The following is a 26,955-nucleotide window of genomic DNA, read 5'->3' as shown; positions in this document are numbered from 1 at the left end:
CGCGGCTCTCACGATATCTCTACACACCTCCCCCTGATAATGCAAAGGCAGTTCATTGCAATACATAGTCATTGTATCTCACCGGTCTTTTGTGCTCCCTTCTTGGCCGATCGCCTTTCTCGCTGTGCACATCATGCTGTTCATCTTCTCGCTCTACCGTGGGTGCATCCGCTTCCAGCTCAGTTTCTTCCCCTTCTCTACCCTCGGTCACCGGCTCACGTTCTTCCCCTCTCTCATAGTCCATTTCTCATTCGGCTTCAGATCTTTCCAGGGTCTTCTCTCTCTCTTGCCTCTTCCCAAACAAGGCTACTCTTTCCATGTTCCATGTGCGTCCATCTTCGGTGCGGACATGGTTGGTTCCTCGGTGAATCACCTTTACGGGTCTGCTGAACCGTGAGCCTGTGATTTGATGGTTGGTCGGTAGTCGTATTTTGATCCAGTCTCCCTCTTTCACATCTGACCCTTGTGTGGTCCTTCTTCTTTTGTCACTCCATATTTTCATTCGTGCCTTGCTGTTTTCTATTCTCCATACCACTTCCGACATGTCCACTTCTTCATCTTCTCTTACTTTGGCCAACCATGGTGGCACTAGCATGGAGGCTGCTCTCCTCCCTCTCAACATGCGAAACGGGGATATTTGAGTGATCCCGTTGGGAGTCAGCCTGTGAGCCGCTATGGCCTCTTTTGTTGTTTTGTGCGGGTCCATCCCTGAAGCAGTTGCTAATTGGATGGCTCCCTTGATGAACCTGTTGTCTCTCTCGACAAGCCCATTGGCTTGGGATGATATAGTGCTGCTTTCTTCTGGTGTATGTGGTGTTTCTTCAGGAATAGTTCCATGTCCCTGGAAATCAGTTGTACCCCGTTGTCCGTCACCAACTCATTGGGGAGTCCTTCCCTCTGAAAGATGGCGGTGAGGACCTCTATTACGGTCGTGGTGGTAATGTTGGGAACAAACTCGGCCTCGACGCATTTTGATAAGTAGTCCACTAGCACTATGCCATACCGATGTTCTGGCGCCATCGCCTCCAATGGTCCTATAAAATCTAGACCTACTTTGGACCACACCGCTTCTGGGACCTCAGTGGGGATCAGGGGCGCCTGTCTGATCTTTAGGCGCTTGTCACTGTTTAGACACTCATGGCATCTCTCGATCATGGTGCGGATCTCTTGATCCATGGACGGCCACCAGTAGGCTTCTCTCACTCTTCGACGTGTCATGGTGTTTCCCAGGTGGCCCGCATGGGCTCTGCAGAGAATGGTCTTTCTCATACTCATGGGCGGGATTATCTGGTCCAACTTCATTATTATTCCGTCGGTCTCTGAGATCTCATCTGCCACTTTCCAATAAGGTCTCATACCCTCTGGCTTTGCTTTCTCATTAGGCCACCCGTTTCTGATCCACTCTCTGATCCTCGCCATGGTTGGATCCTTTCTGTCTTCTTCGTCTGAACTGTCTCTCACTGAGTTCTAGGTAGTCGGTGCTTTGAGATCTGTGATGGATGCTACAATGCATTCTTCTTGCAGGAAGGTGGTGGCATTGTCCTTGCCCTCTGGCAATCTTGACATGCAGTCCGCCTGCAAATTCTTCCATCCCGAGATGTGTTGCACCTCAAAAGTGTACTCCTGCAGTTTGGCTGCAATGCGTGCTAATCTGGGCGTTGATACCTTCGTGCCTCCTGGGCTGAGCATGTGGATAAGGGGTTTATGGTCCGTCACTAACTTAAATTTTGTGCCCCACACATATGTTCTGAAATGTTCTATGGCCCATGCACACGCTAGCATCTCCTTCTCTATGGTGGAGTAGTTTTGTTCGGCTGATGATAAGGCCTTCGAAGCAAAAGCTACCACCTGTTCCGTGTCGCCTGTCTTTTGAGTTAAGACAGCTCCTAGTCCATATGCACTGGCGTCCGTAGTGATGACTGTACCCCACTCGGGGTTGAACGGTTGCAAACACGGTGCTTCTACTATATGCCGTTTTATGCTCTCCACCGCTTTCCTTTGGGGTTCTTGCCACGTGTACTCAGATCCTTTTTTGAGGAGTTCGCAGAGTGGGGCTGAGGTTTCTGAGAATTTGGGGATGAATTTGGCATAGTACTCCGCCAACCCAAGGAATGACCTCACTTCATCTTTGCTGGTGGGTTCCGGTGCTTTAATTATGGCCTGCATTAAATTTTGTTTGGGACTTATCCCTTGCTCGGATATCCTGTACCCCAAATACTCAACTTCTTTCGCCTTGAATATGCATTTTTCATTCCTTAATCTCACTCCCGCATCCTGCAGTTTGGTGAGGACTGTTCTCAATGTGGCATCGTGTGTTTGTTCATCCCCCGCATAAACGAGGATGTCATCCTGAAAATAGGCCACGTTTCTGATGTTCCGTAGCAGGGCATCCATCATGCGTTGAAATGCTAAAGCAGCTGACGATAAGCCGAATGGCATTTTGGTGAACTGGTAGGTTCCAAACGGGGTGATGAATGCGGTGAGGGGTTTGGACTCTTTGTGCAATTGTATTTGGTGGTACGCCTTCCTCATGTCCAGTTTAGAGAATATTTTGGCTTCCTTCATCATGAGGATGAGTTCGTTGATGCTCGGCAGTGGGTAGCTGTCTGTGATGACTTCCAGGTTTAGACTGCGAAGGTCGATGCAAACCCTTAGCTCTTGTGAGTTTGGTTTCTTTATAAGTACAACTGGGCTCAGCCACTCTGAAGCTTTAATTTCTTCGATGACACCATCCATCTTCATTTTGTTCAGTTGACTTCTGAGTGTGTCTCTCGCCATTGCTGGTACCAGCCTTACTCTATGTTTAACTGGGACAGCGTTGGTTTTGAGCAATATTTTATGGACGAAGCCCTTGATATGTCCCGGCTCCTCCGAAAATAGTTTTGGATAATCACTTTTAACTACTGGTCCACTCCTCCCGCAGACTGACAGTACCTGATCTTCCATGCTGGGGTCCAGTCTGATTTTCAGCTAATTCTGGTCGTCCCACCCTAAAACCGCCGGGCCTTCTTGACTGAAGTAGAACTTGGTGATGGTTTCTCTACCTTTGAACTCCACTTTCCCTTTGATGTAGCCCAATAGGTCTACTGACGCCCCGCCAAAAACCGTAGGTTTGTGCCGTGTAGTGAGCACTCGGACTTTTTCTGTCCCCATCATCTCTTTGTACGTGCGCAGGGGTATTATGGTGAGATCGGAACCTGAATCTGCCATAACTCTTGTTTCCAACCCATTAATCTTGATGGTACAATGGGGTTTTTCTCTTCTGGCCCGTGGACTGTTCACCATGATGACTGTAGGTCTTCCTTCATCTTCGGAGGACGATTCCCTTTCCGTGTTGTGATCAGTGTTTACGCTCGTGATTTTCTTGTTGCGCCACTGACACACAATCAAGAAATGACCAATTCTTTTGCATACCGAGCACTCTTTGTCTCTGGCTGGGCACTCTCTGTCGAACGCCAGGTGTTTCGTGCTTGTACACCTGTGGCATTTCAGTGGTTCTTTCTTTCCCCATTTCCCTTCTTTCAAGTCGGATACCTGTCTCTCTTTCTTCGGGCGGAACGCCACTGCTTGTATTTCAGCGGAACTGTGGCCTCCTGCGAGTTATTTCCTTCTCCCGGCCGTTTCCTCGACCACTCTCGCAATTTCAATCGCTTTACCCAGCACCAGTTCCTTCTCCAAAATGAACTTGTCTTGTACTTTCCTGCTGTTTGTGTGTACCACCAGCATGTCGCAGATGAGGCTCTCTGCATTGTTACCGAAGTTGCACAGTGCCGCCAGTTCACGCAGCTTAGTAATATAATCGTCTACGGGTTCTGAGGCTTCCTGCTTGCGGCTATAAAACCGGATTCTGTGTAGGACGGTATTCTCTTTGCTGGCGAACCTTTTCACAATCCTTCTTACGGCCTCCTTGAAAACGTCGTCGTTGTCACCAGCCACCGGCTCCGGGGTGAGACTTTCGAACACCCTCTGTCCTTCCACCCCTAGGGCATTAAGTAACATTGCCCTGCGTCGCATCGCACCAGGGCGGTGGTGGTGTCGCTCCTTGCATGGTTCCACGCGGGTTACAGCGGTAATCCTCGTCGCCAATTATGTTGTATAATATCCTTGACAAATGACAGGAAGCGTGTTGACTCTTTGATGTCTCTTTATTCAACAGCAGACATCTTCAGGGTATTTAACTGCACACACAAATAATAATGGGTGGGCAACAGGCCCTTTAACATGTGGCTGGCTTGTGCCACGAAGTTCTGTCCTTGCTTAGGCTCTGGGGCCTAATATTTCTGAGGAGCACTCAGGACGCGTCTCCTCACATCCCTTCCTCGCTCCGTGTGTCCGCCGGAGCCAGGGGGCGGGGCTTCCGCCCACAGACGAGATCTCGCGAGAGCTCACGGCTCTCGCGATATCTCTACACTTTCCCACGATTTCCGACTCAGCCATAAGATATAGCTTTGAGCAGGGAACTTCAGGTGAGGGTCTGTGGGATCAGCATCAGCTCAAGTGGATTACAGCAAGCTGGCCCTGACAGGATGAAAGATCCAGGATAATAAATCTGCCTGAGCTGAGATGGATCCCAGAGAGACCTTGACTGGTTCTCTGAGAGACATTATAGGAGAACTAAGAGAGGAAATCAGGTCTGCCAGGAGGGAGAATTAAGACTTGCATTCTAGGTTAGAAGAGTTAAGTTTAAAGGTTTCCAGTTTACAGGCTGAGGGTGCTCTCTTAACTAGTATTGAGGAGGGTCAAGTCCGAGAACCCCCACAACTAGTTTCTGAATGGGGGGAAGTTAACCTAGGAGGTTTAAGATTGTAGTTAGTACCAGTTCCTTTAGCACCGCCAGAGCGTTTTGGAGGGGAAGTTAAGAAATGTCAAATATTTCTGACCCAATGTGAACTTCATTTCCTCTGCAGGCCAGGGGCCTTTGTATCTGAGATAGCAGAGATAGCTTGTATATTGTCTTACTTAACGGGTGAAGCAGCAGCTTGGTCAGTCCTACTGGTAGGACAGGGAAATCCCACTATGAAGGACTTGTCAGCGTTCAAGCTAGAATTCAGGAAGATGTTTAATAGACGTCAGCTTTCTCAGGAAGTAGATGGGGAGCTCTTAGAATTAAAACAAAGCGGAAAAGATTTAGTGAGTTACATTTCTCAGTTCAAGTCCTTAGTTTTAGAAAACAGATGGTCAGAGGAAAAATAAGGCTCATTGTTTTATCGTGGTCTAAGGGATGCTTTGAAGGATGCGCTAGCCACTATTACAGATAGACCTACTACGTTCAAAGCCTTGATTAACTTGGTTATGCAAATAGATTTTCAACTGGGAGAACGTAAGGCAGAGCGTAGAAGAGGTGGTTTTGAGGCTCGAGTTTTCAGTAAAGCAAAGAGAGAAAGAGGAAGAGGGGAAGCAATGTCAAGGGATTTTCGACCAGTGGATATGGAGAGGTCAGGTAAAATTATAGGCCCATTGTCAAAAGAGAAAAAGGAGAGGCGTAGATCAAATAACCTATGTATGTATTGTGGAAAGACTGGGCATTTTGTTGGACATTGTCCCTGGTGTCCTAAGACCCCTTTGTCGTCAAGTTCAAGAATTCAACAGGTGGCCAACACAATCCAAGCAGCTGTGCCGCACATGACACTAAACGTATGCTTCCCTGTTAAAGGGACACCAAAAGGGAGAAGTCCAGGGGTGATAGATTCGGGGCCACCAAAAACTTTATGGATTGGCAGGTGTTAAAGGATTTGGACATACCTTTTGTTCTTAAAGGAAGGGCAGAACAAGCAAGAGCGGTGGATGGGTCACAGTTAATGTCAGACCTCATAACTCATGAAACTGTGTTGGTAGAAATAAAAATGCCTCAGGGACATTGGGAGGAAGTCATTTTTGAGCTGATAGACTCACCTTGGTTGAGGGTTATTCTAGGGATGCCCTGGTTAACCTATCATAATCCTCAAATTGATTGTGGCAGGAGGGTGGTAGAATTCACCTCAACCTTTTGTAAGGAATATTGTAGGAAGGAGAATAAGATTCAGGAAGGTTCAACTGAATCCTCAGGACTGGTAATCGGATTGATGGAAACAGGAGCCGCAGTACATACCACTGGAGCAGCAGTAGGAAAATTACCTGAGTGTTATCAGGAATTCAGTGATGTTTTAATGAAATAGAAGCTAATGAACTACCACCCCATCAGGACTACGATTGTAAGATCGATTTGGAACCAAGAGCTCAGATTCCCATGTACACGCATCTGTGCACTGACAGAGCAGGAGAACGAACATTTAAAGGAATACATCCAGGAAATTTTAACAAAGGGTTTTATAAGGCATTCTCAGTCTCCAGCAGCATCTCCATTGTTTTTCGTGCCCAAGAAGAAAGGAATGTTACAAACTTGCATTGATTAAAGAGCCTTTAATAAGATTACAATCAAGAACAGGTATCCACTACCAATAATATCAGTGATGTTGGATCAAATTCAGGGAGCGACTATATTCACCAAGTTAGATCTGCGTGGGGCCTATCAATTGGTTAGAGTATGACATGGAGATGAGTGGAAGACAGCCTTTCGTACAAAATGTGGCCTACCTGAATATCAGGGTATGCCCTTCGGCCTGTGTAATGCTCCAGCAGCATTCTAATTTCTCAACAACAAAGTTCTGCAAGAGTTTTCAGACATCTTTGTAGTGGTATACATTGACATTTTGATATTTTCTAATAGTCTTCAACAACATCAGGAACATGTTCGAATGGTTTTGCAAAGATTGAGGGAAAACAAGCTGTATGCCAAGTTGGAAAAAGCCTATTCCACACAGAAGAAGTGGAGTTTTTAGAATTAGTAATTTCCCCAAATGTGTTGGAAATGGATACTAGAAAGGTAAAAGCAGTAGAAGAGTGGCCGTCGCCCAGTAGTGCGAAGGATGTCCAAAGTTTCCTAGGTTTTTGCAAACTTTTACCGAAGATTTATCAAAGAGTTCTCGCAAACTGTGACTCCCATTACGAAACTCCTGAAGAAGGGAGTTAAGTTTGGTTGGACGGTAGAGGCGGAAGAAGCTTTCCAGAACCTAATGCAAAGTTTTACCTCTGGCCGATACTTTTGCATCCTGATCCATTACAACCTTTTCTGTGGAAGCAGATGCGTCCAATTTAGCCATCAGAGCTGTCCTCTCCCAAAGACATCCAGAGACTGGACAGCTACGTCCAGTAGCCTATTTGTCCAAGAAATTACTCCTAGCTGAGGTAAACTATACAATCACTGATCAAGAACTCTTAGCAATTAAGAAGGCCTTCCAGTAATGGAGGCACTATTTGTTAGGAACGAAGTTTACTGTGACTGTTTTAACTGACCACAGGAATCTGCTCTTTCTGAAGTCAGCCAAGACATTGGGCCTCATCAACACCATGTTGCCATTTGCAGCCGGGAGCCTTGATTTGGACATGTACCTGTTGCGGCTGGAGCTACAGAGGCCTGCCAAGCAGCCCCGGGCACTAGGAGCACAGGGGGTGGTGGGGATGAGGAGAAAGAGGAGGATGAGGAGACTAGCACCAGCAAGGCAGCCAGCCATCCCCAGGGTCAGGCCACCACCCTGGGCCCTGACTGATGGGCAGCTGGTCACCAAGTACAGGCTGGACAGGGCAACCATCACCCAGTTGCTGGACACAATCCAGGCTGACAAAGGCAGCCGTATAGCCATCAGCACTTCTGTGCCCCCACTTGTCAAGCTTGTCTCTGTTTTATAGTACCTTGGGACTGGCAGCTTCCAACACACTGTTGCCATGATGCATGGTATGGCCTAGTCCACCTTCAGTGCCATGCTGGGGCAGGTGCTGGATGCACTGCTGCTCCATGTCAATGAGCACATTGCATTGCCAGCCACACAGGCACATGTCAACCAGCTCAAGGCACAGTTCCATGCCATTGCCAAAGTCCCCAACATCATAGCAGCCATAGATTGCACTCATGTAGCACTAGTAGCACCCCAGGAACATGAGGCAGCATACAGGAACCGTAAGAGTTACCATTCCATGAACATGCAGATGACGTGTAGCCCCGACCTAACCTTCCCCCATTGCTGTGCCCGCTACCCAGGATCCACCCACGACTCCATGGTCCTGTGGAACAGTACCCTGCCAGCCTACATGGAGTGGCACTGAGGCCAAAACACATGGATGTTGGGTGAGTACAAATGCGGTCAGAAATGCATGCCAAATTGGGGGGGGCATACACACAGGGATCCCTGCATGCCAGCAGGAGAAACAGGCAGCACTAGCACAGCACCATTTCCATGGATGTCCTCGCATGAGAACCCTTGCACACGTACCACACAGCACAACACACCCTGAATGGCACACATTTGTGAAAGCACACTCACATATTGAAGGCCCACTAACACAAAGCATCTTGTGTGTGTCGCAGTGCTGCTCCTCACCCTGCCACAGAATAGATATCCCACCCTGGCCAACAGACAGTCATGCCAATATAGACCTAATGTAGGCACTACCACCAAACCACCAAACACGAGTAGTTGTAGTCACGACAATGACCATCCCTGAAATAGTGAGCCCTGATTGCACAATCACATGCCTGGCCAAATGTACATGAATGTGCCAAGTAGCCAATGCAAAACCAGCCATAGTGAATGCCACAACAAAAGGCCTAACAACATGTCGCCTGAACATGCAGATATAAGGGTACCCTCATCATGACATAAGGGACAAGAGTTCAGTGGCATGCAGATACAGGGGAGGTGCTTGCAGTAAGTAGTCCATTGATTGAATACAGCATCTTGCACAGCACACATCACAATGAAAGTAGCCATATGGAAAATAGCGTAAGTGCACCACATGAGTATGACCCACATAAGCATTTGCATTTCAATGGATACACTGATGCATGTAAACCTCAGCCCATGCATGTCCCGGAAGTTGAAGGATGTATGAGAACAATGCACCGAGAGAGCATTAACATTTCCAACACATACTTGACTCAGTTACCAATGTGACTGATGTCTGATCCTTGTACACCCACAGAACCAACCTTGTCCTAGTGTCTGCATTCTCTCCCCTGCAGGTGATTCTGGATATCTGCAGTACACATGGCTCTTGAGCCAGTGTGCGTAATCCACACCCTCCAGCAGAGCTGGCATACAACATTGCCCATGGGCGTACACATGGAAAGGGCCTTTGGATTGCTGAAGGCACGCTTCCGGTGCCTAGACAATACAGGAGCGGTCTTAATGTATGCACCAGAGAAGGTTGGCAAAATCGTACTTACCTGTGCCATGCTGTACAACATTTGCTGTCGCAGACATGTGCCACTGCCCCCGATGCTGATGGCCAGCCACCTGGGGATGGGAGTAATGATGAAAATGTGGCCGAAGCCAGGGCACATGCACACAGGGATGGGTTGAGGGAGGGGAGGTTGGCCAGACAGGCCTTGATTGACAATTATTTTTGATCCAGTGGATTGATGCATTTGACACATACCACTTGTAAAATAAAGAGCACTTCAACTCAATCATGAATGTCCATGCTTTGTATGCATTACGAACAGGATTTATTATTTTTTTAATAACCCGCCTCACCCCTGGGAGCTCCCCATCACACAATCCCCCCACACCCCTGTGAACTCCCCATCACACAATCCCCCCACCCCCTGTAAACTCCCCATCACACAATCCCCCCACCCTGCTGTAAACTCCCCATCACACAATCCCTCCACCCCCCTGTAAACTCCCCATCACACAATCCCCCCACCCTGCTGTGAACTCCCCATCACACACTCCCCCCACCCCCCTGTAAACTCCCCATCACACAATCCCTCAGCCCCCTGTGAACTCCCCATCACACAATCCCAGACCCCCCTGTAAACTCCCTATCACACAATCCCCCCACCCTCCTCAGAACACCCCAAAATAGTGCTAGTGGGTCCATGTGCCCAGGGCTTGACACAACTGTGCCATGTCGATCTAGGATGTACGTGGGCGCTTCCCACGGCCGGGTCCCTCTGGTGAATGGTGGGGGAGATTTTGCAGGGAACAGCGCCTGGGCGAGGCCTCCCGGGATCTCTCTGTGGGTGTTGTTGAGGCAGATGGTATTGCTCCTGAGTTCTACAGCTGCTGGCGGAGCAGATTGTTTGACTCCTATATCTGCTCAGCATGTGCAGATAGGAACTCACACAGCTCCCGTACTCTTTGACCAAAACCTGTCAGGGCCGCTGTACAGCCCTACACGACTCTACAGGTCTGTGCATTGTCACGTGCCAGGAGCTTTGATGCATTCCGTATGGTACTGCTGATTGCTTTAATGTGCCGGGTGTGCTGTCGACATGGCCTCAATTCGCAGCTGTCGGGACTCCATGACATCCAGCCGCCCCATCACTGCTTTTCCTGTGACGATGGGTCTTTCAGGTGTGCTGGGGATCAGAGTGACAGCTCTGCGCTGAGTGGGAGGGGGGCTGTCGGCAGACATGTTGCCACCTCTGATGGAGCTGCTGCGACTGGATTGTGTATCCTCAGGGGAGCTATAAGATGGCGTGTCCACATCTGGCTCAGGTGTGCGGCCACAATGCACACGTATATGTGGAGTGAGTGCATCCACTGGCGCCTGCTCTGGGCTTCCCTGGGGTGTGCCCATCTCATATGTGACAATGAGGCTGGGGGACGACAGCAGTGCAGTGTGTCGTGCTTCTGTGTGTGTGTGGGCCTCATCAGAGTCAGTCCCACTGGTGGCTCCCACCACATCCTGAGTGCCCCTGGTGGCTTCCGGTGTTTGAGGCGCTGTCGCCCTGTAGCCTTGTGGATGATGCACCCGTCTTGGTTGGGCTACGGTGGGGTGAACTTGGATGTGTCCTGCGTTTTCTTTTTCTTGCCAGTCCCTTCACGGGATGGTGGTGCTGGTAGTAGCACATTGGTAACTTTGGCTGGGTGTTGTTGCTTCCTCCCCATCATCATCAGCCTCTGAAGAGCTTTGTGTGCCTGTGGGGTGCATAGGGTGTTGTATGAGTTGAGGGCAGCTTAGATTTGTATCATGCATATCATGCCTTACAGTGGGTTTGGACACAGTTTCTATCATACTTGGCCATTGCATTTTAGCGAGTCAACATGTTGTGATTGCTGGAACATGGTACAGGGGAAGGACACTGCTTGGACATGTTGGTGTGACATCTTTGGTTGTCTGTGGGGATGCACAGCTCCCATATTGCTGTGCGTGGGGGCTTTCATACACACTCACACATCACGTTGCTGTCCCATGGCCATGCATGTCTTTCCCCTGGCCCTTAGGTTGATACATTGTACATACTTATGGTACAAGGGGGTACTAGGGTACAGTGATATGAGGGGCCAGCAATGGGTGGCTGCGGTGCCTCTCACACATTGCATGCACATACATTCACTCATGGTCTGGAGGTGTGGCCCTTACAGATTCATGAATTTTCAGGGGGTGAGGTTCTCACCTGCAGCCTCATGGTTACCGGTGCCAGCCTCCACTCCTCCAATTCCCTCAATGGTGCCCATGTCGATCAGTATCATCATTCACGCGCTTGCGGCAGTCCTCCCCATCCCATGGCACACGGCCCACCACAGACACCTTCTGGCTGATTTACCACCAGATCTGTGCTTGCTGCTGAGCACTTGTCTTGCGCTGCTGTGGGCCATACATATGGCAAGCTCCTGGTCTCTAAACATCGGTTTTCTCACTCAATCTAGGGCTGACTTGCCCCTGGTGCGTTCCTGAGACATTTTCCTAGGTTAACAGGGGATTTTCAGCAGATTGTGATTCCAAAGTGGCTCCCACTTTATTTCCCGTTCCGCCGGTGACATGTTCTTTTCGGTAGCCTTTTTATCAACACTTAAGGGTAACATCAACTGCCCTTTTTTCTTGTTAGACTATAATCTAAAAATGTTCTTAATGATGCAGATGGTGACAAGAATGAGCATCAACGTGGGTACAGTCACTTGAAAGTCTGTAAAGCCAGGTGGGTACCATGTGAAAATGCTGTGCAACCAACCACCAGCCATTGTGCAACAGCGGCTCCCGAACTTTGCACACACCCCTTCCTCGATAGCCTTTAGGAGGTCCCGCACATACCTGTTCTGGAGGGCCACCAAGCGTAGAGCCCTCATCTCCTCCTTAATATCATTCAAACCCTTTGCTCTTGAATTTTCAAACTGTAGCAGCTCATATTGAGTGAGGTGCAGCCACTTTGCATTAGTGGCAACCTGGACACCTGGGAACAGTAGTGGGGTCAAAAATGTTGCAGCCGTGGAGAACAGTCTGAATTCATTAGGGATATTGGCCTTGTTTTCTGTGCTTTTCTCCCGAAAATAATGAATTGGCTGCTTCTTCCTTTTTTATTGATTTTCGCTCCTCCTCTTGCTGTGCCATGTTTCCCTGCAATGTAATCTTCATGGCAGTGCTATTTTAAGGCACCACCAGTGCAGGACTGTGCAAAGTGTCAAGAGCACAAACACCACTCCAGTCAGGCGGAAGCCAGGCATAAGCAATAAGTACATTGTATGTTCTGTGAACAAACACAAAACATGAAAACGCACACCCAAAGGGGATTTCAAATATTAGACCCTGCTGTTGAATTTCCCCCTTAATCCAGAGCCCTCCTGAGAGGGCATGACCACCTAATCTCTCAAAACCCTCATAATCTAGCACAGAGATGGCTAAATAATTAACACCATGAGACATTCTGGTGGCCTGTGATCCAGTAAATTGAGTTCATACATCTCCATAGTGGTGAACTATGCAATGTCTTGGTGTTTGCAAGTCAGGATTTCAACCCAACCATGGGCCTGAGGCTGCCCTTTTGACAATCTGGAGCAACATCATGTCATATGCTGATGAGTGTCGCTTCACTTTATTGAGGATTTTTGACCTCTTGGAAGCTTTCGATGCATTACCTCAGGAAGTGCTCTTGTCTCACCTGAAACAAATAGCTGGGGTTTCAGAGTAAATAAGCCAGCTTTTGGTTTCAATCGTTTCTCAATAATCAATCTCGGAAAGGCAGATTAGGCTCTTTTTTTGTCATCTTCAGTCCCAGTCAATTGGCTGTAGCCTGTGAGGGTTCAGATGTAAGGCTCGGACACAATGGTGGCATGTCTTTTGTGTAGATACTTTTTTATATGAAAAATGGTTGGAAAAATGCCCCTCTGTCTTTAAAACTAAGAGGGGCTTCCCTGGCTCTAAGAAAACTAAGGAAATGGTCAGATGTCTAAAACTATAAAGTCCATCACTGTCGTGTCTCAAAAAGCCTATCTCTGTCCCTAACACTAATAACTTCAACTGTGCAAGGAGGATCTCTTCCCAAAGAAGTGTTCTTTGTAGATCCAACCAACAGAAAAGCTCCCAGTCTTTTGCGTAATCGAAAGTGATAAAAATAAAAGAAAGGTTTAAAACTGTTGGATTTCAAGGTTAAGATCATAATTCTTTTACCAAGCATATGATTTATTTCACTATATATTCTTTACTTTATTTTGGAGTATTGGTCCCAGACTGGCAGTATTCAGGATGGCTTGGTTTACTCTCCTGCCAAGCAATTGTCCTCTCATAAACTGTCCCTCATTTGGGTGCCAGTCCCAGACTTGCAATAATCAACCCAGCTTGGTATACTCTCCTGTCAAACTTTCGACCGCTCATGGACTTTCCCTCTTTCAGTGCGAGTCCCAAATATTCTGATTGACTTTGTTTCTATTTCTCATATAGGTGTGGTCCCAGACTTGCCCTTTGTTCCTGGGGTCCCAGGCCCTCTTGTTTCTGCTACTTCTGCCTTAATTCCCTTGCTTCCACTGCACCTATAGCACCTCTTGGGTAACCTGCCTACCTTTTTGCTTCTTCCTGGCAGTTACCAGCATTTCCCGGGCAGCTGCTGTGTTTTTTTAGGCTCCGTAGCGTTTTGGGCTCTGTCACAGTCTTCAGTGGCTCTGCAGATGTCTGCTTCTCCCTGGCAGTGTATCCTCTCTCATGGACACTTGGTTCTCTGGATGCCTCGAGGTTCTTCTTAGCAGCAATCCGAGCAGCCCTTGCTTCCTGAAACACCTTTGGGTTCTCCTCCTTCGCTTGCGGCTTCCCTCCTTCTGGCTCTCGTCTGGTTGTCTGCAGCACAGCTCACCAGCTTTCTCCTTGGAGGACAGGTCTCTCCTTGCATCTCAGCTGTGGTGTGTTTAAACTCCTACATTGGAAAATGGAATTGCTTTGGGCCAATCGCATGTGTTGAGAAGTTAGAGAGCTCACTCTGCTTCTCCAAGGTGAGCCTTGGACTCCTGGTCATCTTCTCAGTACATAAAATAAATACTTGGCATTCTCTAATGATTCAGTCTTGTGACGTAGATTAAGTTTCCCAATACTTGGAATAGAGTTATATGCTGCATACCTTGATGTTTTAATCCTGTACAGTATAACAGATTGGCTAACTTGACAATAGCAGACATTGGCCGTATCAAAATAAGGGTAAGAGAATTTTGCATTAGGGGTGGGTTTAGGTATACTAACATAAGGGAATACTGCATTCTCTGAACATGGTCTTCCCTAACCTCATAAAGGGGTTGCTCCCCCATATGATATTCCCTAAGTGCACCATCCCAGGGGGACTATTGTACTGTATCAGGGGTCGCCTCGGGGCTCACCTATAAAAAATTACTAAAGTATTAAAAAAAAGGACTGTACGCAGGTAAGAAATAACACAGGTTTATTCAGGGCCCAGAAACAGCTGGGAGAGCTATATTCAAACAGATCCCGGACACAGAACTGCGTGAAAAGGCGCTGTCAAAGAAACACCCCTTAATCTAAAACTTTTATAACACTCGAGCTAATTGACATTAGTAACTTTGCAACATGAAAAAATCTCTCCACACCTAGCTGATTGGTGCTCGCACATTATACCCTTATAGAAAAACATACATTATGTTCTTTAATTGGGTCTAAAACCTTCCCGCACCACCCTTAATTATAATTCGCGACACCATGGCAGCCAGCTTTTGTTCAAAGCCTACTAATACCCCAGCACGACATTGCATTATTCCCCCCTCCCATTTGTCCCCATACCACACTGCTCCCTCTACCCTCATCAATGGCCTTGTATGACACCAGGGTATGCTTTGCCCTTCCTCACTTGTGCACCATAATTTCCTGTGGTCTCTTAGTTGTAATGCCTTCTGTCACATATTCCACTATCTTATGTCTTGTTTCCTCATTTTCAATTATTTTTGTTCATTTCATGAAATTGATTTTATAAACCTTTTCGCCTTCATCCATCCACTGAACCGTTGGTTACTTTTTTTCCCTGGAATAAACTTCTAGTTTTGAAGAGTGACATCAGGCATCCAGCTTCCTCATAAGACACAGTTTGGGGTAGAAAACATTTGGGCGCTCCTATCAAGTGTGGGATGAGAGAGCAGGTCTAACAAGTGCCATGTGCTCCTTCCTCTCCCCACACATAACATCTTGTTGTACCAAACATTTCCAGTTGACAAATCTGGCTCTCCTTCCTCATTCATTAAACAGCTTTTTTCCTATTTGTATTTTCATTCAATTGTGTTCCACTTTTTTCACTTACAACCAAATAGATCAAAAGTATTAATCCTATACTAAAACATATTAATATCATCACACTCCAAAACACTGAAAAACTCCTTTTATTTTTTCTTAAAGACATTTTCATCATTTTCTTTTGCTGGTTTTCGATATAGTTAAAAGACAGAGAAAAAGCTTAAATAAATCTCCAATATACTTCCCATTAAGTTGTGCCTTGGGAGATGGAGCTCCTGTCTTTGCACATGTCTGTGATGAGGACCCATCCTTGCCGCCCTGCGGTTTTCACTGTTATTGGTGTCGAATAGATCACGGTATGTGGGCTGGTGAGTTTTTGGCCTTGTTTGCAAGGATATGCATTGAAGGGATTTTATAAGTTCTACTTATCAAATTCTTCCCCCAGAATGCAAGAAGAAGAATGTGCATCAGAGATTGTATGCGACAGCGGAATAGGTGCATGCGTTCTCCACCCTGTTACAATCTCATGAGGAGTCAAGTGATAATCTTCTCCAGGCGTATTGCGCAGTGCAAACAAAGCAAGAGGCAAGCAGTGCACCCAGGATTTTCCAATCGTTTGCGTAAGCTTTGCCAACCGCATTTTAAGCAGTCCATTCATCATTAGCAAAATGCTGACCATTGTCAGAACTCATTTCCACTGGAATCCCCCATCTTGGGAACACCTCCCTCACAAGAAATGTGTCCTTTAAGCGGGAGTCATTATGGGCACAGGGACCAGCCTCAGGCCAATGTGAAAATGGGCACACCACTACAAGCAAGTACCTGTATGAGGTACATCTCTCTTGCATATCAACATAGTCAATATGCAAGTGCCGGAAGGGGCCTTCTGGTCATGGCAATGTTCCTGGCACAACTCTCAATGTGTGACCTGGCAAACACTTTTGGCATATCATGCAGTTAAACTCTACATTTAGTAGGAACCAGTCTTCACTTATCCCTGCAGCCACATGCTCTTTTGATACGTGGGCAGGTTAGTGAAGCTGTTCCAATGCCGCCCACAACAATTTCTTTGGCATGACCACTTTTCCTGTGCTATAATGCCTCGATACCAAATCAGTTGGGGATAAAGAACATCCTCTCCTGTACCACCATTTTTTTTCTTCATCTTATACTTCTCCCTGCAACTCAATTATCTGCATTACTGGGGTTGCATTACAGTTTTCTGATAAAGCATATTTTTCTTTGCTCACTTTTAGCACTGCTAGTAGGGGTATTTGTTCATGTTTGCCAGGGAACAGCACATGTGCTCCTTCTGGTAGATATGCTGCTTCTTTTGCTGCTCTGTCTGCTCTTTCATTTCATAATGGAATAAAATCCTCCCCTCCTGTGTGGGCCTTGCACTTTATTAATGCTAGATCTATTGGGAGTTGTAACATTTCTAATACTTTACTCAGTAATCCTGTATGCTGAACAGGTATACCATCACTTCTTTTGAACCCTCTCCTTTCCTATCTTGCTAGCCCTGAGTGCACAATGGAAGTAACATAGGCTGAATCAGAGAAAATGTTCACTACCTGGCTCTCTGACATGTTCAGTTCCTCAATCAAGGCCACCAGTTCTGCTGCCTGTGCAGAGTAGCAGTCTGGTAGTCACGTCTGTGAGAATGCTATCAAGTCCTTCCCTTTGTGTAATCCATTTCTGTACCCTACTACCGTGGAACCTGAATGCCCCTGTCCTGTGGTCTGATGAATACTGGCGCTTCCGTCAATGAACATCATGTACTTCGCTCCTGTCTATGCACGCTTTGCATGCAATCGCCCTTCTCTGTTTGTTCTGCAATGAATTCTGTTGGATTTATAGTCCTACATCTCACCACTTCTATTGCTGGGTTTGTCCGTATTACCGCATACACTGAAGATCTTTCAGTGGTCAATGTTGATTTTGTTTTCTCCAGTATTGCAAATAATGCATGCTCCACGTACAAAATTACGGTGTACCCCATATTTATTGTGGAAGCTTTCTCAGTAGCAAATGTAGCAGCAGCAAGTGCCTGCTCACATGGGAAATGTCGCGGCATCACTGCAACTAGGGATCCACTGTAATATGCAAGTGGTTTGTGTCCCTGTCCCTTCTTCTGTGTCACTACAGCTGTCATTACTTTTTCATCTGAATCTGAAAACCGGTGAAACTTCTCTGTGTAATTAGGTGTAGCCGGTACTGGTGCATGAGCTAACTCATGTTTTAGTTCATCAAAGCTCTTGCCCATTTTAGCTGTCCATTTTATGTTTATTTTGTGTTTCTGAGCTTCTTTTAATGCTTGCAGCAATGGCCTGGTGTAAGTGGAGTAATCAAAAACCCATGCCCTGCAGTAGTTGCATAGGTCCAGGAACATTTGCATCTCTTTTACTGTTTTTGGTTGTGGTGTTTTTTGTATGACCTCTACTCTTTTTGGTGTTATTTTTCTCCCATCTACTGACACATTCTGACCTAGGTACACAACTTCTTTTTGACAGTACTGCAATTTCTCTTTGTCCACTTTGTATCCTTTGTCAGCTAGCAAAGTCAGCAGTGTGACTGAGTCCTTTCTACACTCCTCTTTTGTCGGGCTGCACACCAATAAGTCGTTAACATATTGTATCAATGTGCTTACAACCTATAAGTTGCTAAAATTCATTTGTATAACTCTGTTAAAGATGCTATGTCCCTCACAGTACCCGTTGGCCATTCTAGTACGTTCGAACCAGGCCCCATGATACGTAAATACAGTGAGATTCTTGGAGACTGGGTGTAGTGCGATGGAGAAAAATAGTGTTCTTCAAATCTACCACAATGAAATAGTGTGCCTCCACTGGAATGATGCAAACAATCACTGTGCGATTTGGGACCAATGCATACTCTGCCTCAATAATATTGTTAAGAGGCAGTACATTCTGTATGAAACACCATGCTCCTTCTTTTGCTTTCTTGATCTGATAGATAGTCGTCTTGCAAGGTGATGTGCTCTCCTGTATTGTGCCTTGCAGCCATAGGGCATGCAGTGTATCACAAATGCCTTCATCTGCTTCTTGAGAAAGGGAGTACTGCTTTACTTGTGGCAATAGTGTTCTTTCTTTTAATTTGATGTGTACTGCCCCAGCCCCTTTTAGTATTCCTACATCATGGGGTCCTGTTGTCCATAAGCTTTTGGGCACTTTTTCCAAATCTTCCTGCATATATTTGTTACCTGAGTCATCTGGGAAACTGCCCTTTCTTTTATGTATACTGGTCAAGGTATGCTCAATTCAAACACTACCTTCCTTCTTTATTGTCTTTGGTTGTGAACTTTGCATCACTTACTCTTTTTAATGTAACTCTGGGCTCAATACATAATATTGAACTCCATTGTATGTTGTCTTCATCAGTGACAACCAATATGATCATGTCATTCTGTACCACTACTTCTGCTAGGCACAGCAGTATGTGTGTGCCTGAACTGACAGAGGAGGGACACTGTGGCCTGACCAGAAATTCATTGGACAGTCGAAATACCCTTCCTCCAATTCTGTGTGCTTAGCTTGCCTGAATCAAGACTGCCACTCTAGTTGGATACATTCCGAGTGTGGAGCACACCATCACTTTCTCTGAAAATGAGATTGTGGCATTCAATTTGCTGAGTAAGTATCTTACCCAAAATGTTGATGGGATTATTTTTCGAATACAATAATGGTGCTACAATATTCTGTGTCCCTATTTCAAGGGTACATCTTTTTTCAGAGGAAATTTCAAAATTGTCCCTGAAAAGGCTTGTGAGTCCAAACCTTTGTTAGATAATGGAAACCCTTCTTAATTCATGCATGATCTGGTTGCTCCAGAATCTATAAGAAAGGAAAAATCCCTCTGTCCTATCTGACCTGCTACCTGTGGTTCCTCCCTGGGGTCCTCAGTTAGTACTAGAACAGTACACAATTGCACTCCTCATGGCACCCCTATTGGGAAAATATATAGGAGGATGGTGTTAATGGATTACCTCCCACCACTATCACTACAGTGTATTGGGGCACAGTGCTCTGTCCCATTAATGTTAGCAATTCTTGTACTTGTGTCTGTACTGGGGCTGGAGTATGCTTATTATACCTGGGGTTCCTGCCATATCCCCACCCTGAACTTGCACTTGTCCCTGGGTGGATATACTCAGTGGTTGTGTGGCTAGTATCTGTAGTATCACCTGCATTTGTTGAGGTGCCTGTGCATACGATTGCTGTTGTTGCCCTGCCTGTGCCATTAGTGGGCATGTCCATTCAAAGTGACGAAAACTTCCAAATGCAAAGCACTGTCCACCAAACCGTGGCCCGTGCCCTTTTACACCATTCCCCTTCCTTGTTTGTTATATCCTCTCTCTGTCTGATTCGGTCCCATGAAACTGTTTACTCCACCTGTCTGCACAACCCCTGGCTGTTGTTGCACATTTATAAATGCAGGTTGTTGCTGCATCTGCACCGTTCCCCACTGCTGATTGGGTGGTACTTGAGTGTACCCTCCTGGTTACATTACTGTTGCCACTGGCAGCCCCTCTTGCCTGTGGAATGACAACTGACCCTGTGAACACTGATCCTTCCATATTTATTTTATCCAGTTATATTTCCAAACTAATTTGTTTTCGGCTCTTGTTGCATTGTCAGATGTATATTTATCTTTCTCCTGCTATCTTTTGCAATAATGTACGATTGTTGCCTGTATTTTAGACCACCCTTTTGCCTCAATTCCCACTATCTTCTCTACGGATGTCTACACCTCTGTGGGGAGACCCCTCACTAAGATGTGGTAAAACAAAGGAATTTTGTTATCCCAAGACTGCACTTGTATGGACCATATATGTTCTGCTAGGTCCTCATAAGGCTTCATTTTACGAGCCAATATTTAAACTGTGTCTGACATATCTGGCTACAGCTCCCTCATATCCATTCAAACATGTGCTTGATAGTTATTACAGGGTGCTCTATCATGTATGTTAGAGCTTAATTGTACCTCAGCATGTACGAACTGTTGTCATATTTCGTCACCCTTTCCTCAACCAACACTGCCAATAAACTATTTATATCTCTGATGGCCAATGGGATTCCTGCTGTCTCTTTCTCGAAAAAATAAATCCATTTGCTTGCCCCCACCCTTAATGAAGGAAAACTGTAAACCAGATTGTCCCTATCCATTGTCTGCTACGGTATGTAGTGAACCTCACCCCCCGCTTTCTGCAAAAGGATCATCTTTGTGCAAGCTGTGTGTTTATTACCACATTGTGGTTTAGTCACAACTGCTATTCTCGTTTTTGAACTACGAAGCCTGTTTCCCCAAATCTCCCAATGACTCCTCTCTTTCGTCCTCTTCTTTTTTATTTCGCCTCCTTCCCAGCTCATGTCTGTCAAATTGCATGTGTATAATTTGTCATCCCCATGATTGCCTTTCACCTTTGTAGGTAGCTGAAAAATATGAATGCATACTGTTGATAATATTTTTATCAAACGTTCGCTCTCCAGGCCATTCTTTATAACATTTCCCCACTGTGTCATTTACCCACTCAAATGGTACTTTGTTATCTTGTTATGATATTGAGGCAGTTTCCTACACTTGTGATTAAGTGGTGCATCCATCCAATAGCAAGTCATTATCCCATCTTAAACCTTATTGTTGCAATACTTTTCCCTCCCTTTTTCCTCTTTCCCTTTATGATTTAAACCTTTAAACTCTCAAACCTTATTCAATCAATCCCACCCACTCAATTGTGTACTTACTACTTACTTGTTTGCCCTATTTTCATTCACTCTAGCCCTCTCCACAGGCTCCACCCTTTCACACCTCGTACTACACACTTACGTACACTGGCCTTCTCCAGAAGCCCATCTTGTTAGGTTGTATTGATACACAAATGGCCTTCCCCCCAAGCCCAACACCTTAACAAAAAATACCCTACATTAGTAAGTTAAAAGAGCAGTTACTCATTCCTTCGATCGACCACACCTTTAACTCGCACTACGCAGCTCCTTAAATATTTACACATTATTTCGGCTCTGGCCCTTCCGTCATCTCTATAGCCACATTAAACAAATACTACAACCACTTTCCACAACACAAAGATATGAACTGCTGCTTCTCACAAAACATGTGCGTGTATGTCCCTCAAAAAGTTCTTCCCCTGGAAAGATCAAATGACGCAACTATACCAATTACCTGCACTATACGCAACTCTTGTCTAACACGGTCCGCCACATACTACACAACCCTCTGCTCTAACACAGATGTGCCACCATCCACCTGCTCCCTAGCGGATCGGCAGACCTAAAATCTAAGACTACTACAGGCAATCGCCCTCCACCATTTCTGAAGGTGTGTCGCTATACACCATAAAATAGTCCCTCACACCCCTTGCACATTCATGCACAAGTACACTCACATATCCTTTTAAGAGGTTTTTCACTTCTCTCGACCTCAGAGTCTCCCTTTAAAGGTCTGCTCTTCAGTCAGAGTGGAGACAGCACCGGATCAGTCGGACCTTTGGGAACTCAGCGTCCGCAGACCTCTTCTTGTTTGAGTTCTTAGTACTGGCAAACAGACGCTGTCCCGCACTCCTCCTATGGCACGGCTGTAATCCCCACACCCGCTCGGAAGGCTGAGATATTTCACTGGGGCCTCCAAAAATGTATCAGGAATTGCCACAGGACTCCCCAATAAAAAATTACAAAAGTAGTCAAAAAGGAGCACACGCAGGCAAGAAGTAACGCAGGTTTATTCCGGTCCAGATGAAGCTAGGACAGCTATAATCAAACAGATCGCAGAACAGAACTGATTGAAAAGGCGCTGTCAAAGAAATGCCCCTAAATCTAAAACTTTTACAACACTCAAGCTAATTAACATGAGTAACTTTGCAGCATGAAAAAATGTCCTCACACCAAGCTGATTGGTACTCACACATTATACTCTTATAGAAAAACATACATTATGTTCTGTAATTGGGTCCACAAACCTTTCCACACCACCCTTAATTATAATTTGTGATGCCACAATCCAACGCCCACTTTGCACATTATAATGACAATTCATTGAAATAGTTGAGATGATCAGTGGAACTTTATTGATCTGTCCCGGTCATCTCATCTACATTCTCATGAGAAACGCTCTCTTCCATGGCACTGTCAGAGTCTTGAACCACGGCCATACTGCTATACAAACATTGCATATTAAGAACTCTTCAAACTTCTTCCCAGACGAAGCATAATAAGGGCAATTTGAAACCGCCGTGTTTCTTTTGACTCCATCTAAAAATCGTGTTTTGCAAATCATTTTGAATAATAAACTGTTTATGCCCAATCTGCGACCTCGAAAAAATAACTACTGTTTGCTTCTTATGGTCCGATAGCATAGCAAGTAGAGCACTTGCTTTGAAATCTGTGTAGAGCCTGTTGAGGCAGGTTCGAATCCCGGCAGGGCCAAACTCAACCTTTCATCCTTCCGAGTTCGATAAATGAGCACCACACACTGTGGGTAATAATAAGCAGGGCTCAGATACCTGAGGGTTCGTAGCGCTATATAAATGCTAAATAATAATAATAATAATAATTATTATTATTACCATACCAGCCTGGGAACGTGGGACCTGTGATGTGTTACCAACAACTGCAGCTTCGTTGCAGATTAATAAAAAGTGAACACATATTTTCTGGAAAAGCATGCCGTAAGGCCTATTTTCCGCATTTCAGCCTACCCCTAAGTTTGGAAAATAGATGAAATCCTCAGATTCATCACAAGCCCCACAAGGTCCCTCTTGTCACCATTACTGTTCAATTTACACATCAATCCTTTGCTGTCTATCTTTGCTAAATATGATTTATTATGTAATTCCTATGCAGGCAACACCCAAGTCTATATTAAAACCAAACTTAAAATATGTAACATGATGTCTGTATGAAATGGAATGTTAGGCCCTCCACATTGAACTCCAATTAAACCCAAGCAAGACACAGGTGATTCTATTCGGTCCCAGACATTGGGTCAAAAACCCTACTCACTTGCCTGCCTCTTCTATGCTTTTTGTCCTTTGCACAATATCTACAAAGAAAATCAAAAAACCTTTAAATATACTCGCAGAACGATCTGGATTTATCGCTCAGGTGGCAGATGTTTGAAAGGCTTCCTTTTACAATCTCGGGCTGCTCCACCAAATTCTATACTTTCTTCCAAAAGGGAAAATGCCACAGTTTTTGGGTCCTTAAAAGAAGATCATGTCAATGCCTTCTATGTTTGCATTCCTGATTACAAAGTACACCTTCAGCAAGTCCAAAATACAGCGGTCTGCCTAGTTCACGTCCTATCTAAATGAGATGATCCTGTCACTGTTGCTGGACAATCTATGTACTGGCTAATGGATAATTGCAGGGTTTCTTTTAAGATCCTCAGTCTAGTTTTTAAGTGCTTGCATTCTCTGGCTCCCAAATGTATGGAAGAGAAGATTGTTCCTTATAGACCCTTTAGACTGCCACGGTAGGAGCATCGTTTTCTGCTGCATATACCAAAGTTCAGATTGAAATACATGGTGGGGAATGCAGGTTTTCAGTTGCTGTTCCAGAAATTTTGAACAACTTACCTGTGGCCATTTGCAAGCCAGAATCCTATTTACCCTTTCGGACAGCACTAAACTCACACTTGCAACTTGTCCCCTTTCTGCCCCGCCACATCTCAACACCCAGATGCAGTTCACTCTGCCCGGATCACCCGTACCAAATTCATTTGAGACTCTTAACACCCACAGCTGCATCCATGAATCTGTTCCATGCAATATTTATTTATTTAATTACATTTATATGGCAGGCATATTGATGCTATATAAGTGCATGCAGTGTTTGAGTCACCACACATGGGGGGCATGTTATAATCATGGCAGCTGAACTGCTCTTTGAACACCTATGGCTCTGTTTGGCTACATTACTTTACCCAGGCTCAAAGTGATCCATGTCTTTGGGAACTTAAACTCTATGAGTTCCATTTGAGAAACAAATCTGCCGAAAAAATATGGCAGTACAATACTTCAAGATGTAATGCATGTTTATGCCTACACAAGTGCATGCAGCCCCTACGTAGTCTCGTCACATTGGGGGCACGGTAAAACATAGTGTCCACCCCAAATCCAGCTTGCATGTGACTTCATGTGTGGCACTTGAGATGTGGCTCTCGTGAAATGGCAACAACAGACCAGAAATACCCTGTTACCCTATGCCATGATCAGACAAGATGGCTCTCATCCACCCTTAAATCAGGATCCTTCTGCTGCTCTTATGTCTTTCTCTTAGCCACATTCAAAAGGAGCATTGTACACATATTAATGAAGACAGCCTACACTGCTGGTAATACAGGGCAGCTTGTGGAGTGTGTACACTGATAATTTACTTAAAGGTAAGGGTATGATATGATATGATATGATATGGCATTTGTAACGCGCCTATACACAAGTGTTTCAAGGCGCGACGAGGCGGGGGGGAACAAGGGGAGACAGACAACGATCCTACTAGGCCAGGTGTCATTCAGATTGCGCAAGTGCAAGGGTAGAGGGGAAGGGAAAGTGCAAGGGGGAAGTGGAGAGGGGAGAGTGCAGTACAGGGTTATTAGCATACAGGATAAACAACAAGGGCCAGCTGGTGGCAAGTGTGAGATAAGTGCAGACAAGTGCTGGGAAGGGGGGCTGTAGGGATAGAGACACAGTCCCGCAGTGCAGGGGGTAGCCAGGGAGGCAGTGCAGGGGAGAGTGGCTGGGCCAAGGACCGAGAACGGTGAGTGGCCCAGTTGCAGATTCAGTGCAGTTTCAGAAGTTTAGCAGGGGAGAGGGGGAGAGAAAGTGGAGGCAAAGAGGAAGGTTTTGAGGTGCTTACGAAACCGGAGATGGTTCTCCTCAAGTTTCAGGGAGGCAGGAAGGCTGTTCCAGAGGGAGGCCCCTCTGGTAGACTGCCACTGGTAATGGCACTGGTAATGTACCTCTATACAGAATTAGTTGTATTGCGTTTCAGCAAACACAAAGAATCCCTCAAATTCTCACTGGCCCCACAGGATTGAAAAGGCAATTGTATCACTCCACGCAGATGAATAACTCATGTTCTAGACTGAATTCTGTATTGTCAGAGTCCTGATGAAAGTTGGGACTTTCTTATCTAGCTGAAACTGGTCGACAGATGTCAGGTATGCACCACTAGGACCTGTGCTACAGCATATATGGGCTCAAGGCACACTTGTATCTAACACACATCACCCTGGTTTGTAGGGTCATCACATACGTTCGCTGGCCACAGTGAACAGTCATCTATATTTGGCCGCATGAACGCAAATAGTGTAATCACGGTATAGAAATCGGACTACATTTCCAATCTCCACCTGCATAGCCTGACAACAGCCAGTCTATTTAAACCCCACCCATGCAAGGAGGCACGCTGAGCATTATTATTTCTATGCACTCTCTACCTGGTATCCAGCTCCTGTCGTCTTCTTTGCTCCGCAGTCCTGTTTTATCTCGCCCACCCCTCGCTTTGTTTCCCGTGGACGCTGCAAAACCTCATCGCGCCTGCAAGAATGAAAATGAAAAAACCATAAAGTGCTTACCCGAACGCCCGCTCTAGAGTGACACAGGTCTTGCTCACATTTCGGGCACGTTTCAGCCTGACCCTCGCGCTGTGCTTGGATTTGTGCGCTCCCTGACCCTCGCACTTAAAGACACTTACCAGATCAGTGCCTTCTGAACATCAAAGCTCTCATCCTCACAGCTTTCAGCACGAACCTGAGAAGACAAGAAAAAGGACATCAGAATATTCTGCACAGGTAGATAAGAGTACCATAGGCTACCTCGGTCTTACAGTGAATAAACTGGATAGTTGAAAACTCTCAACTCGCCAGGCAGCACCAGTGAAGAGACTAGGTATTACAGACGCATGATCAAGACAGAAGGAACAGAGAAAAACCAGCCAGAAGTAGCTGGACTACGTTCAGCCCCTCCAGTGCCCACAACTGGATGGAGTAGCTGCATCTAAACCCTTCCCACACTTCAGGCAACCAGGAATAATTACAGCTGGAGGGGAGGGATTAGAGCTGGATAGAGCACCAGTGATTTGGGGAAGTAGCTAACTGTACCGTTCTATTATAGCCCTCAGTGATGTGCTACTGCTTCACAAGGAAGAGGGGGTTTGCACAGAAGAGGAGATATATACTATACCCTTCCATATTACCCATTCTCATAATTGGGTCCTCCAGTGCCCGTGCATCAACTGGGTTTTGGATGGCTTGGTGGAAGAGCTGGGGGACTCCTGACGCTCCCATAGGCTGCAGCAGGTTAGGCAGCTTGACAGAATGATAAGCCCATGAATTGCATGCCAACCTGAGCATCATGGAGTCCTCTACATCCCTGGCCGATTTGGCCAATTTGATACAGGGCAGGCTGAGACAGCAGCGCTTACACAGCACACAAATGCT

At 45.9% G+C, this 26,955-nt stretch overlaps 1 protein-coding gene across 4 annotated transcripts in view; it reads right to left on the bottom strand.

Moving 5' to 3' along the window:
* Positions 1–26,955, bottom strand: part of LOC138491152 (uncharacterized) — a 648,478-nt gene that overhangs the window by 9,592 nt on the left and 611,931 nt on the right. For all 4 annotated transcript variants that reach the window (XM_069617509.1, XM_069617512.1, XM_069617510.1 and 1 more), the window contains 2 exons: positions 26,211–26,266; positions 25,954–26,053 (listed from right to left, as the gene is read on the bottom strand). In XM_069617509.1, coding sequence (XP_069473610.1) covers positions 25,954–26,053; positions 26,211–26,266 — 156 coding nt within the window. The remainder of the gene's footprint in view (positions 1–25,953; positions 26,054–26,210; positions 26,267–26,955) is intronic.

The sequence above is a fragment of the Ambystoma mexicanum genome, chromosome 10 (genome assembly GCF_040938575.1).
Source record: "Ambystoma mexicanum isolate Mex_15411 chromosome 10, UKY_AmexF1_1, whole genome shotgun sequence".
NCBI classification, from domain to species: Eukaryota; Metazoa; Chordata; class Amphibia; order Caudata; family Ambystomatidae; genus Ambystoma; species Ambystoma mexicanum.
The sequence above is the reverse complement of the archived record's forward strand: the minus strand, read 5'-3'. Positions and strand labels throughout refer to the sequence as shown.